Below are 13,364 nucleotides of genomic sequence, written 5' to 3'. Positions count from 1 at the left end.
TGAGGTTTCGCTTGAACACAACTAATGCGAAAGTGGGGGCGGAAAAGTGAGGGCGAAAAGGAAGTCATGATTTTTCATACAGCTTGTAAAGTGCTTTGAAACTCTACACACTACACGTGCCGTTCATTATATAACCGATGGACCAAGGCAGAATATTTAGACTTTCACACGTACCGGTACTAAAGATTCGCCAAGAACCGGGACTAATGACAGCCGCCCGCCTAGCCGTTGGATCCGGCACTAATGGTCACATTAGTGCCGGTTCAATTGCAAACCGGAACTAATGAGCTGAACATTAGGCCCTTTTTCTACTAGTGTATCTGGCCACTAGGTTTCGGCCGGTCTCCTCGCTCCTAAAAACGCACGACGCTGCTGATTACCAGGTCCACAACTAAGCCGTTCTAACAAGTAACAACTAATGTTATCCATGCAGTACGTGCATGCTACTCACCTAACGACGCCCACACATGCATCCACTTTCCTTCGAAGACTGACTCAACTAACTAAGACTATTGACTTGTATATGTGCACACACTGCCCGCAGCCTCAAGTTCTACCATTCAACTACATGCATGACTCAAAAGCAAAATCTAATAATCTAAACCCAGTTCTAATAATAAGAAAAATTAGCTCAAAAAAATTACTCGATACTTCGCCTTTGGTAAAAAAGCACTTCTTCAGAACACGGTTACAGATGGAGCGTACATAAATTCAGCCTCCCTAGAGACACGTTTACGAATATTGTAGGAGAACTCTGCTGCCCATTATTTAAAAATAACTTAGTGACAAACATCTTACAACTTACAAGATCGGCTTAGTATGAGTAGCCTCTCAGCTACCTCCATCATTGTTGGCCTTTGATCCACGTCAAGGCTAAGGCATTCCACAGCTATACTTGCTAAATTTTCAAGGATCTCCAAATCATTTGTTATTGCAATTTCCTTGTCGAAAAACTGGGTTGCTTTCTTTTGTTTCTTATGGGCTTCAAGAAAATTCTTTACCAACTTATTATTATCAGAATGCATTGCCCTCTCCCTGCTAATAAGTTCCAGGATCACAACTCCAAAACTGTAGACATCACTTTTTTCAGTGAGTAAGCCTTCTTGTAGATACACCGGATCCATATAATTCCTGTCGCCAATGATTGATGCAGTGTGTTCCTTGTCACATGCAATCAGCCTAGATATGCCGAAATCTGAAATCTTGGGTATGAAGTTATCATCCAAAAGTATATTAGCTGTTTTCACATCACCGTGTAGAATTCTAGTATTTGTTTTTGAGTGCATATAAGCTAGACCATCGGCTGAATGTGCAGCAATACTTAGACGGGCATCCAAGTTGAGAGCCACCTTGTTATTGCTGTTGTGAAGAATGTCATGGAGGCTACCTTGGGAGATAAACTCGTAGACCAGCATGGGGGCATCGACTTCAAGGCAACAACCAATGAGCCTAACAATGTTCTTGTGGATGACTTGAGATTGAATGATGACTTCATTTGCAAATTGGTCACTCTCTAGCACAGAACCATTAATCGGCTTCTTTACTGCAACTAGTTTATTGTCAAGAATGCCCTTGTAAACTTCACCAAAGCAACCTTTTCCAATAAAGTTGCTCTTCTTCAAAATAGGCTTGAGCTCGTCCTTTTTGAAAAGTTTAATGACAATTGCCTTCTCTAATGTAGGGCCACCATTCTTTTTGAAGAATTCTTCCGTCTTCTTTTTCTCTTTGTGAAGAATAACAAGAAACGATATAATCACCATGAGAAGAATGCCACCTATTGTACCTAGACAGACATAAAACAAATTACTTTATATAATTAAAATCGTAGTTACAATTCTAGCAGAAATATTTAGTATAAGAACTTAATAGTTTCCTTTGCTCATCTACTCGGAATCTAAAACAAATTACCACTAGAATTACAAGAAGGAAAAGAAATCTCAATCAAGACCGTCAAGGGGCTGAAACTCGACTGCCGAATCTGAATCCATAGAACAACTTCAAGGAAATTGAGCTCTTAAAAGACAAGGAAATCATGTAGGTCGTAAATTACAGCCAGGCCATTTATAGAAATTAAGCAGCATATATATACAACTGAATGATTGAAATCCTTTGAAGCAATCATATGGCCTGCATCCATCAAGAGATGTACAAGCAGTTGGCATGTCATACATGTGTTTCTTTGTTGATGAATTAGATTGGCAACATGAGGGTTTGTGTGGTGATAGATTCTACTGGAACAGATCTCACCCAGCGTGATGTGTACTAATGTTCGTTGCACTATGAGCTATGAACAAAAATACCCACAGTGGAGTGCAGTAGAGTACTTACAGACTGCCACCTTTGCTGCTAGAGGGAAATGATCTATGCAGGTTCCCCCTTTGGCGTGGCCTTTCAATCTAAATTTGCATGGACAGTCATAGCCTCCCAACCTGTTTCTGCAGACTCCGCCATTTGTGCAGCGATACAGATGAGGGAGCTTGCATTCATCAATGTCTGAAAAATTAACACTTGAGGATGTTAACGAATTGGTAATGACAGTTTCTCCAACACGTTTTCAACTACCATTTCATCTAGTTTAAAGCAAGCGTTGGAACACAGAATCAAAGCAAAGCATTTGAGTACCTTGAAAGGATGGATTAGTGCACATCTATGATTCTAACACTTTGAGAACCAGATCCACTAGATAATCACATGTTCCCAAGAAAAGGAGAATTGGTTGAGCCCAACTCTCACTTTATTTCTTTGCTGTTTCTTTTCTTGTTGTAAATAGTGTCTTGCAAAGCATTCCTCAATGTCTGAAGAATTAACACTTGGCGAAGTTAACTAGTTGGTAATGAATGTTTCTTGTGTAGTATATATAAAGATTGCTCTAACACGTTTTTCACTACCATTGCATCTACTTTAAAGCAAGGGTTCAAACACAGAATCAAAGCACAGCATTTGATTACCTTGATAGGATGGATTAGTGCACATGAATGAGAACCAGATCCACCAGATAATCTCATGTTCCCAATTCCAAGAGCAGGTATTGGTTGAGCCCAACTTTCAGTTTATTTCTTTGCGGTTTCTTTGCTGGTCGTAAATATTGTAGTTTGTTGATGTATTAATCCAAAAATACTGTAGAACAATTGTTCTTTGGTTTCAGGTTAGAAAGAACATCAAGGCAAGCACATCACACTTTTGCAAGATAAAAAGTGACGAAAGACATCTTACGAAATTAAGGTTCTTCCACTAAGTTAATCTTGCTTAATTATGTAATACATCTTACTTTTTGTATCGTTCAGATGCAGAGGCCGGGGGCAAAGCCCAACTCTTTGTCTTTTAATAATATGGCTGCATGCATCGTTCAGATGCAGAGGCCGGGGGCACGCTTCCTTTTCCAAAAAAAAATCTTACTTTTTGTAAATAAGAAGTCCAGACTACGATGTTGATAATAAATAGTACTCCAAATGATGGATGCATCCAAAGTGCCAAACCCTGGAGTAGTAAATTGATGGATGGATAAGCAGTTTTACGTACCTTTGCATCCGTGCTCCGGATCTTGCAGGTAAGGATTACCATGGAAACCTTTGGAACAGTTGCAGATGTAGCCTGGTCCATTGAGCGAGTTGAAGCACTCGCTGTTGTTGCTGACGCACGCGTAGGACACAGGCTTCTTGCGGGCTACGTCGTGTTAAACTATAAGTATGAGCTCAATATTCAAGTTGTATTCATCTCTCACAGGAGTACAAAGATATATAGCAGTACATCAGGGAGAGAGAGGGAGAGAGAATACACACGCACACGCTAGCCAAGCTAACCATCGATCCTAATCTCGTGGAGAGTCAGCAGCGGATAATACCGGCTCTACTGCATGCATGGCGCATGCAGAGGCGGTGGCGCCCGTGGCGCAAGACTCGCGACGCTCCTGTCGCAAGACCAGCTCAAGCTGGTAATCATCAATCTAACAGCCCCCCGCAGTCTCATCGTGGGCTTGCCGAATGTTGAGACTGGTCCGGAACTGCACGAATGTAGCAGTGGGAAGACCCTTGGTGAAGATATCCGCGTACTGAGATGATGTAGGGACATGAAGCACTCGGACCTCACCGAGTGAAACCTTGTTACGGACGAAGTGAATGTCAATCTCAATGTGTTTGGTGCGTCGATGCTGCACTGGGTTTGCTGACATGTACACAGCAGAGACATTATCACAATACACAACCGTAGACTTGGCGATAGGCTGGTGGAGCTCTTGCAACAACTGGCGGAGCCAAGCGGTCTCGGCAACGACGTGGGCAACAGCCCGGTACTCCGCCTCAGCGTTCGACCTGGAAACAGTAAGTTGTCGCTTCGACGACCAAGATATCAAGTTATCCCCGAGAAAAACGCAAAAACCAGAGGTGGAGCGTCGTGTGTCGGGGCAGCCTGCCCAATCCGCATCGGAATATGCTAAGAGAGTGGACGGTGAGGATGGATAAATGTGGAGACCGTAGTCCAGGGTGCCTTTGAGATAACGAATGATGCGTTTGACAAGATTATAGTGGGAGGAACGTGGGGCATGCATGAAGAGACATGCCTGCTGAACGGCATAGGACAGGTCAGGACGAGTGATAGTCATGTATTGGAGGGCGCCGGTTAGACTACGATAGATAGTAGGGTTATCGAGGAGATCACTGTCAGTGATGGAGAGTTTGGCGCCAGAGTCGATGGGAGTGCGGATGGGATGACAATCGGCCATGCCAGCACGCTCTATGATATCCAAGGCATACTGCCGTTGAGAAAGATGGAGCCCTGTGGGTGAGTGAGTCACGGCAATGCCAAGGAAATGAGAGAGTGTACCGAGGTCAGTCATAGAGAATTCGCCACGAAGGAGAGAGATGATGTAGTGAAGAAAAGAGGTTGATGAGGCCGTAAGAATGATGTCGTCGACGTAAAGAAGAAGATAGGCGGTGTGATCACAGGAGCGGAGGAGAGGGCTGGGCCGTCGTACGAGGCTGGGTGGGAAAAGTCCATCGGTGGTGAGGCCGCCGGGGTGCTAGAAAAGGGGAAAACAAACTCATCAAAGACAATGTGCCGGGATGTGTACACTTTGTTGGTGGAGCGGTCGAGGCAGCGATAGCCCTTGTGATCGAGAGGGTAGCCGATGAAGACACACGCGACGGAGCGGGCGGCTAGTTTGTGTGGTGCGGTGGCCTCGGTGTTGGGGTAGCATAAGCACCCAAAAACACGCAGGTGAGAATAAGAGGGTGGTGTGTGATGAAGGGTTTCGTGAGGCGTGGTGAGGGACAACTTTTTGGTGGGACGAAGGTTTAGAAGGAGGGTGGCGGTGGTGAGAGCATCGGCCCAGTAGCGAGGAGGCATGGATGCTTGAAGTAAGAGCGTGCGGACCACATCGTTCGTCGAACGAATAGCACGCTCGGCTTTCCCGTTCTGGGGGGACGTGTAAGGGCAGGAGAAGCGCATCACCATGCCAAAGGGAAGTAGAAAGTCGCGGTTTTGGGTACTGTCAAACTCACGTCCGTTGTCGCATTGGAGAGTACGGATGGTACGACCGAAATGCGTGCGGACTTAGGCATGAAAGTAACGAAACACGGCAGGGACATCGGATTTCTGTTTGAGAGGAAAAGTCCATCGGTAGCACGAGAAATCATCAATGACTAAGAGATAATATTTGTTGCCAGAGACACTAGATAAAGGGGCAGTCCAAAGATCACAATGGAGTAATTCAAATGGACCAGTGGTGGAACTAAGAGAGGAACTGAAAGGTAAACGAACATGTTTTCCAGTCTGGCAAGCATGGCACAAGCGCCCATCAGAAACACTTTTATTACAATGATCTAAATTTTTATTGGTGCGAAAAGTGGCATCGCCGGGGTGACCCAAACGCCGGTGCCAAAGATCTGTAAGGCGTGAGACGGTGGCGACGTAGGCAGTGGGGGCAGCCGGTGGAAAAATGTCGTACAGTTCGCCGCTACTGTTGCACCGGAGGACCTCCGCCTTGGTTGCAAAATCCTTCACAGAGAGGCCACGGGGATCAAATTCAACGGAACAGTTGTTATCAGTAGTTAAACGACGAACAGACAATAAATCTTTGATGAGATCAGGTGCAACAAGGACGTTATTGAGATAGAGAGGCCGATGTGGGTTTGGAAGAGCAGCAGAACCAACGTGACTAATGTGCAGGGAACTACCATTACCGACATAAACTGGGGGATAACCTGATACAGGGACGACGGAGGAAAGCTTACCAGGATCCGAGGTGATGTGAGCGGAGGCGCCGGAGTCCGCGACCCAGCCGCCGCTCGGAGACTGTAGGGACAGGTTGTGAAGAGCGCCCATCAAGGCGGCGTGGTCGACGCCGTGTGAATCAGAGGCCGTGGCGGGCGGCGGAGGCAGGAACTGCTGCTGTGGCGGGGCCGGAAGGTACGCCTGCTGCTGGTGGTGGTGATGGAGGTACTGCTGCTGCGGAGGGAACGCCGGCATGGGTGCAGGCTGCAGATGAGGGTCGCCGTAGGTGTACCCGTACGCTGGCTGGAGCGGCTGCGGAGGGCCGCCGAACGCGGCGTGCGCCTGAGGACGAGAGCCGAGGAGGCCCGGGAGTGCCCGGGGCGGCGGCGGGAGAGGCATCGGGTAGGCGTACACATGCCCAGTCCAGGGATTGGGGCCGGAGGACGCACCCTGGTACCCCCCCGTTGTTGGTGTAGTGCCGCCGCTTGTTGGCGCCTTGGTTCGGCGAGGGGGTGCCGGGCTTGCTGCCACCGCCCTGCTGCTTGGTGACGCTGCCGGAGACGCCCCCCGGAGATGGAGCAGGGGGACGGCCGTGAGCCGCAAGAGCGGTGTGGGAACCGGCCGGGAAGGCGCCGCCGGACGTCATCTCGTCGTGGAGAAACATGCCGACGGCCTGCTCGAAGGGCACGGGGTTTGTCGAGTTCTCGATGATGGCAGCCGTCATCCCGTGGCGATCTCGGTTGACGCCCCGAAGAAGCTGGATCACCAGCTCATCGTCGTCGACGGGCTTATTGACGTTGCGGAGGGCGTCCGCGACGCACTTGAGCCGGGCGCAGAAGACCGGGATGGTGGAGTCGCCCTGCTTCACGGCGTAGAGCTCCGTCTGGAGATGGAACTGCCGGGAGCGCTGGTTGTTGAGGAAGAGCGCTTCCAGCTTGGACCAAAGCTCAAAGGCCGTGGCTTTCCGGTCCTGAACAAACCCGAGAAGTTCAGGACATATGGTGTTGTAGAACCAGGTTTTTACCGCTTTGTTGATGATGGTCCACGTCGGGTCGTGCTGATGATCGGAGAAGTCGGGCGAGACGTGGGCGTTCACGTCGAACTGATCGAAGGCCTCTTCCATCAGCCCACGCCAGATGGAGTAGTTCTTCCCCTGCATGGCGAGGACGATGCGGACGCGGTGGAAGATGTTGGCGCCTTCGACGCGCTCGGCATGGAGCTGCGCCGCCGTCTTGAAGTGGGGGAGGGTAGGGGCGGCAAGGAACGGCAGAGGGGAGGGGGCGACCTGCAGAGGGGAGGTGGCCGGTGGGGGAGGGGCAGGCGAGGAGGAAGCCTGAGGAGCGCCCAGGGCGGCGGCGGCCGCGGCGTCGGAGGTTTCCTCGGCCATGGCGGAAGCGAGAAAGGAGGATCACAAAACTGATACCATGTTAAACTATAAGTATGAGCTCAATATTCAAGTTGTATTCATCTCTCACAGGAATACAAAGATATATAGCAGTACATCAGGGAGAGAGAGGGAGAGAGAATACACACGCACACGCTAGCCAAGCTAACCATCGATCCTAATCTCGTGGAGAGTCAGCAGCGGATAATACCGTCTCTACTGCATGCATGGCGCATGCAGAGGCGGTGGCGCCCGTGGCGCAAGACTAGCGACGCTCCTGTCGCAAGACTAGCTCACCGGTAGAAAATAGGCTTTTAGTCCCGGTTCGCAAAGGCCATTAATTCCAGCTGTGCAACCGGGACTAAATATGCGTGACTAAAGGCCCCCCCCTTTAGTCGCGCCTCTTACGAACCATGACTAAAGGCCCGTCCACGTGGGCGCCAGGAGTCCGTCGGGGCGGAGGACCTTTAGTCCCGGTTCTCGTGGCTAACCGGGACTAAAGGCCTCCTCCACAGGTTTAGGGTTTTAGCCCCCCTAAACCTGGTTTCTTTTTAATTTGTAGTGTTTTATTTCTTTTATATTTTATTTTATGTTTTATTTTAATTTTGATGAAGTTTCAGTACACATATTCTACGCTACTATACATGCATATGAAATTTCAAACAAGAAGAATTCAAGAGGAATATATAATATATATTCAATCTCGGGTGACCATATACAACTTCGAACAAGTTTCCATACACAATTAGGATGGATGACCATATACAACTTCGAACAAGTTTCAATCTTGGGTATGCATATAAATTTCTTCGTCCTCGGTATAGTGTTCTCCTTTAGGATTGATGACTTCCCTCATGAAAAATCCTGCTAATTCATCTTGAATTGGTCGGAAGCGAGCTTCTGGACTAAGCCTCCTCCGCAAGTTATCCGTCGCCTTCCGCACGCTATCCGATGCCTTCCGCTCAGAGGTGTGTCTCCGGATATTCTCACAAACATAGTATCCACATAGATTGGTCCCCGGTGGCTGCTTATCCACATTAACTAACCTTCTAAAATCTAGCTCATGTTTGAATTCACCGACAATTTCTTCTGAGAACCGTCTCCAAATCCTACAGGGCAAAGAAAATTAAATGAACAAGGGAGTTATTAGTTACTTGATATTAGGAAATGAACGAAAGAGACCGATCGATATAGAGCTCAAATGATTGAAAATAATTACTTTTGCAGCATTTTTCTCATGTCGGCCCAACGCTTTGAATCCGAATCCATAGAGTCCATGATTAGAACTCTGGAGGTGTGAAGTTCAATATTTAGCAGAATCCAGTGGAACCTGCGGACACGTTACATGCACAGTCATGCATAATTCATCGATTAGACATACCATGCATGGAGTAAACAAAAGAGAATGGGCACAAGAGAGAAACACTCACCCAAAATGGTAAGGAAATAGAATATGACTTTTGAGTTGATGCTTTCTAAGAAACTTGTACAAGTCTTTCTCCACGTCTTCGGGGTGATTTTGTAACACATGTCCATTAACGATATGTGGGTCAATGAACCCAACATCATGTCAAACTGTTGAATTAAAAAATAAGATTAAGGGGACATAGAGGAGGAGCAGCGACGGTTGAATGATTAAGAGCTATTAAGTTTTGCTTTCATTTCAGCCATTTTTGGAAAACAACAAAAATAGAAATACTTTAGATGTCAAACTGCATGTATAAGGTTGAAAACATGTGCCAAATGTTTCACTGAACATTTTGAGGTATTAAACATATTTTTTGGATAATTATTTAATTAGTTATGCCATTTTCTTTTTCCTTTTCTTTTATGACCAGAACAGAAAATTGATGTTTTTTTGGTCAAATTTATACAATTATTCCCAAATAAAATACCATTGTGTATATTTTGTTAAGACAAAATTTTAGAGCTCAAGTTTGCTCAATTTGAGTTAACAGAATTCAAGTTTCCGCACGGGTTAACAGAATTTGAGTTAACAGAATTCAAGTTTCACTGAACATTGTGTATATTTCTCTCTCTGCTCTCTCTCTCGCTCGCTGACGGGTGACCACCAGCACGGGCACGCACGGCGGCGCCGTTTCCGCACGCGCGCGAGGCTGGCAAGGCGCGCATCCAGTACGCGGCGACGAGGAGGACGGCAGGCGGCGGCGGGCGAGAAGGCGGGCGAGTAGACGACGGCGGCGGTCCCCTCTTCTTCTAGGCACGCGAGGAGGACGGCAGGCGGCGGCGGGCACCTATCGGAGACGAGGGCGGCGCGGAGAAGACGAGGGCGGCGGCGCGGAGAAGACGAGGTCCTGGATGCGTTTGGTGGTTAGCGCGGAGAAGACGAGGGCCGCGGAGAATATATAAGGCAAGCCTTTAGTCCCGGTTGGGGACACCAACCGCGGGGTAAGGGGTACCTTTAGTCGCGGTTGGTGTCACGACTCGCGACTAAAGGTTTTTTCGCGCCGTTTTCGTTCCCGCGCGGAAAGAGCCTTTAGTCGCGGTTCGTGTCACGAACCGCGACTAAAGGTCCTTTTTCAAACTGGTAATCATCAGTCTAACACGTCGCACGTCTCGTTCCCGATGGCCCAATCCATGACGAACGGCGCCTGGCCACCGTTGTTGTTAATGAACGCCGGCGAGGTCGCATAGGTCGTCGAGAAGGTGAAGTTGGACGAGTCCATGAGCACCGCGTAGCTGCAGCGGCTGACGTTGTGGATCTCGGTCGTGTTGAAGCCAGAGTCGAACTCCACGTAGTAGTACTGCAGCCCCTTGGGGATGGCGGTCTGGCAGCACCCTATCCCGGAGCAGGAGCCGTTGCTCAGGGTCGTCCTCACATCGTCTCCCCGGCACATGGCCACACACCCACTCATGTACTTGTCGCCGCCATCGCCATAGTCGCCATCGTCGCCGTTGATGTACGCCAGGGTTTGGCAACCGATGACCGTGAACTTGTTGGTGGTGTCAGAGAACATGTAGGGTGTGCCCGCGAAGTCCAGCGACCACTCGTCGCGGACCATCTCCCGAGTGGTGGTGTTGTAGCAATAATCGGAGATATCATTCAGCATCCGGGCCTGACCTTGCTGCAGCGAGACGCCGACGACCTCCACGTTGCCAGCTGCAAATGGCCTGTGGCGCCCACCATTAGTCCCTGTCTCGTTGCAGGTCAGGCCAAAGCCGTTCATGGCGCAGTGGCCGTCGTCGTCGCCTTCGTCGTCGTCGGGTGAATGGACGATCCCGAATGGGTAAGGGATGTCTACGCTGCCGCATTTTCTTTGGCACTTACTGCTAGGTTGTGGCGATGCTGCTCCAAGCAGTGGGAACCTTGCGGCAAGCACTGAGACGAGCCATAATAGTAGTACAGGTACAGCAGCTAATCTGTTGAACGGCATGGATGGTGTTGGGGACGGCGTGGTCTGGGTTGGGAACGGCGTGGGCTTGCTTTGCTTCGTTGGGGACGGCGTGGTCTGGGTTGCTTTATAATCATCCCAACCAAGAATCGACGCCAGAACGTTCATGATAACTACTCCCTCGGTAAAGAAATTATGAGAGCGTTTAGATCACTGCCTTAGTGATGTAAACACTCTTATATTTCTTTACAGAGGGAGTAGTTTTGTATCCCCTTGATGCTTCATTATTAGTTTAATTTTTTTTAAAGAGGAGAGAACACCCTCTCGGCCTGCGCATCGAGTGACGCACAACCATATATATTAGTGTTAGTTATTGATAATGCCAAATAAATTGTCTTACATAGAGGGGGAAAACCTTGAGGCCATACACATAAGAGAAGCCTCACGACAGTATCTCCAAATCAAACCACCAACCACAATGATATATTAGCAGACAAAGGACGCAAGGCTCCAAGGCAACGCCTTCAAACGCCTTCAAAAAGGAATCACCACTCATGCACTAATGTTGGCAAGTCCAACCAGATGTCATACCATTCTAATATATTATTATGAGTTAATAAATACACTCTTTTTTGAAAAAAAAATAAACTTTTGGAGGGTGAAAATGAACAGTTTCAGAAAATGAAGCACTAATTAGTTCAATCAATTAGACTGCCATTAATCATATTAATTAGACTGCCAAATAGAAAAAACTTGAATGGACATTCGCAGATGTTGCTTGTATGAAATTTGAATGTACACTTTGCTCATTTCTCAGAAACTCTCCAAGAGATGCTTCATCAGTTGCCACCACAGGGTTGTATTCGGCATCAACATAGGCTAAGAGACCTGCACGTTGAGTATGCAAGATTGTAATTGGAGAAGAATTGGAGTAGTTATCATCAGGGGGCTTATTTCCTTCATCTTTCTCCTCCACTAAACCTTCATTAAGCATTGCTTTTGCGGCATGGATAACCTCCATACTACTCTATTTTTTAATTGACAAGAATATCATTTCTGCTTTCTATATATTTGATAGAATTGTGAAAAGTGTCTACCTTTAGTTCTGAGTGCTATGTGGTCAAGACCTTTTGAGTGTCATTCGCAAGATATAGACTAGAATTTAGCTATCAAATTTGGATCCAAAGGTGAACCAAATTGGTCTAGAAAAACTACATTCGAAGAACAGGTGCAGATCTGATTCTATTTGACCACACCTGCAACTATCTTTCTCGATATGTTTGGAGTACCTGCAAGCTCTTAATCATGTAGCTAACCCTCCTAATTAGGTTCCAATCAAAAAAGGTGACCCTAGGGGTCATGGTTTTGCTTTTCCAAACCTGGTTCGGGATAAGAGTGAGTCTACTTGCAGTTGAGTTTAGCCTTAAACTTGTCATTGATGAAGTTGTAGGCTGCAGCTCTATTCATTCCTCGTAGGACGAGAGTGTGACCACGGTGAGCAGTATCAAGATCCATACTTGGGGCAAGAAAAATATTCTTTGAGAATAATGAGTGTGTTTGCTAAATAAGATATCATATTTATTTCAGTTAGGAGTTTGACTAGAGGCTACACATAAATAAACGCTCAAATGGTGTGGTTGCCTTTAGTTTTACTTTCTTATTTCAAGGTACATTCTGGCGGTTTCTACCAACAGTTTTGCTAAGTCTCAGTCGATTGAGACTTCATTATGTCTCAGTTGATGCTATATTCCTTTGATCTTGCATGGAGATTCGTACAAAAAAATCTTTTCAGTTTTTTCTTTTTCTTCTTTCATACGATATCACTTGACTGAGACTTGATGACTGAGACCTAGACACACCCTTCTAGCAATGGTGGCTGCAAAAGTAAACACCACCGCAGCAAGGGGTGGGTGGGGAAGTGGAGCTTCATGGGATGTGAATATATGGTACATCGATAGTACTCCGAACGTTGCACTGAATATTTTTTTTTTGCTATATTGTGTCTCCAAGAAATGCAGGTTGATGCAGAAGAACATGACCAATGAATGAGAACACCAGCCAGCTGATTGAGGTGGATTATTCTTTTCGTGATAAAGAACGGGGACAACAAGGGATGACTCCAATGTTACGCATGCGTGTGATGGCATGCTTACGTGTATTCAATGAATAACATTTTCATTCAACCAATATGTCGAGGTGATACAACCCTAGCGAGAAAATATTTGGCCTCTGCATAATGCGATGCACACATCCAACAAAACCAAGAATAAAACGTTGTTTTACATCAAAGTTAAGAAAGCTCGGCTTAAGATGCAATGGTTCCAATCCAAAATTTACCTGGCCATCCAAAATGGGACAAAACCTTATTGGTTCATCCTCTAGGTGGGTAGATGCCATCTAAAAATGTCTCTTTCCATGGC

At 47.1% G+C, this 13,364-nt stretch overlaps 1 protein-coding gene across 1 annotated transcript; it reads right to left on the bottom strand.

The window, feature by feature from the left end:
* Window positions 1–651: 651 nt before the first annotated feature.
* On the bottom strand, window positions 652–11,031 carry LOC123099465 (wall-associated receptor kinase 2). The gene is made up of 5 exons (XM_044521617.1): window positions 10,157–11,031; window positions 7,232–7,233; window positions 3,520–3,663; window positions 2,329–2,493; window positions 652–1,783 (listed from the first exon to the last, which is right to left on the bottom strand). The coding sequence occupies exons 1-5, from the start codon at window positions 10,984–10,986 to the stop codon at window positions 795–797; spliced, it is 2,130 nt and encodes a 709-aa protein (XP_044377552.1). The 5' UTR covers window positions 10,987–11,031; the 3' UTR covers window positions 652–794.
* Between the last annotated feature and the right edge of the window lie 2,333 nt (window positions 11,032–13,364).

Source organism: Triticum aestivum, chromosome 4D (genome assembly GCF_018294505.1).
Source record: "Triticum aestivum cultivar Chinese Spring chromosome 4D, IWGSC CS RefSeq v2.1, whole genome shotgun sequence".
Taxonomy (NCBI): domain Eukaryota; kingdom Viridiplantae; phylum Streptophyta; class Magnoliopsida; order Poales; family Poaceae; genus Triticum; species Triticum aestivum.
Note: the sequence above shows the minus strand (reverse complement) of the source record. Positions and strands in the feature narration are given on the sequence as shown.

Coding starts and splice junctions, on each gene's coding strand:
- LOC123099465 (XM_044521617.1), bottom strand. CDS start 10,986: ATGCCGTTCAACAGATTAGCTGCTGTACCTGTACTACTATTATGGCTC. Junction 2,494..3,519: donor TCCGGAGCACGGATGCAAAG/GTACGTAAAACT, acceptor TTAATTTTTCAG/ACATTGATGAATGCAAGCTC. Junction 1,784..2,328: donor AGCAGCAAAGGTGGCAGTCT/GTAAGTACTCTA, acceptor ATGTCTGTCTAG/GTACAATAGGTGGCATTCTT.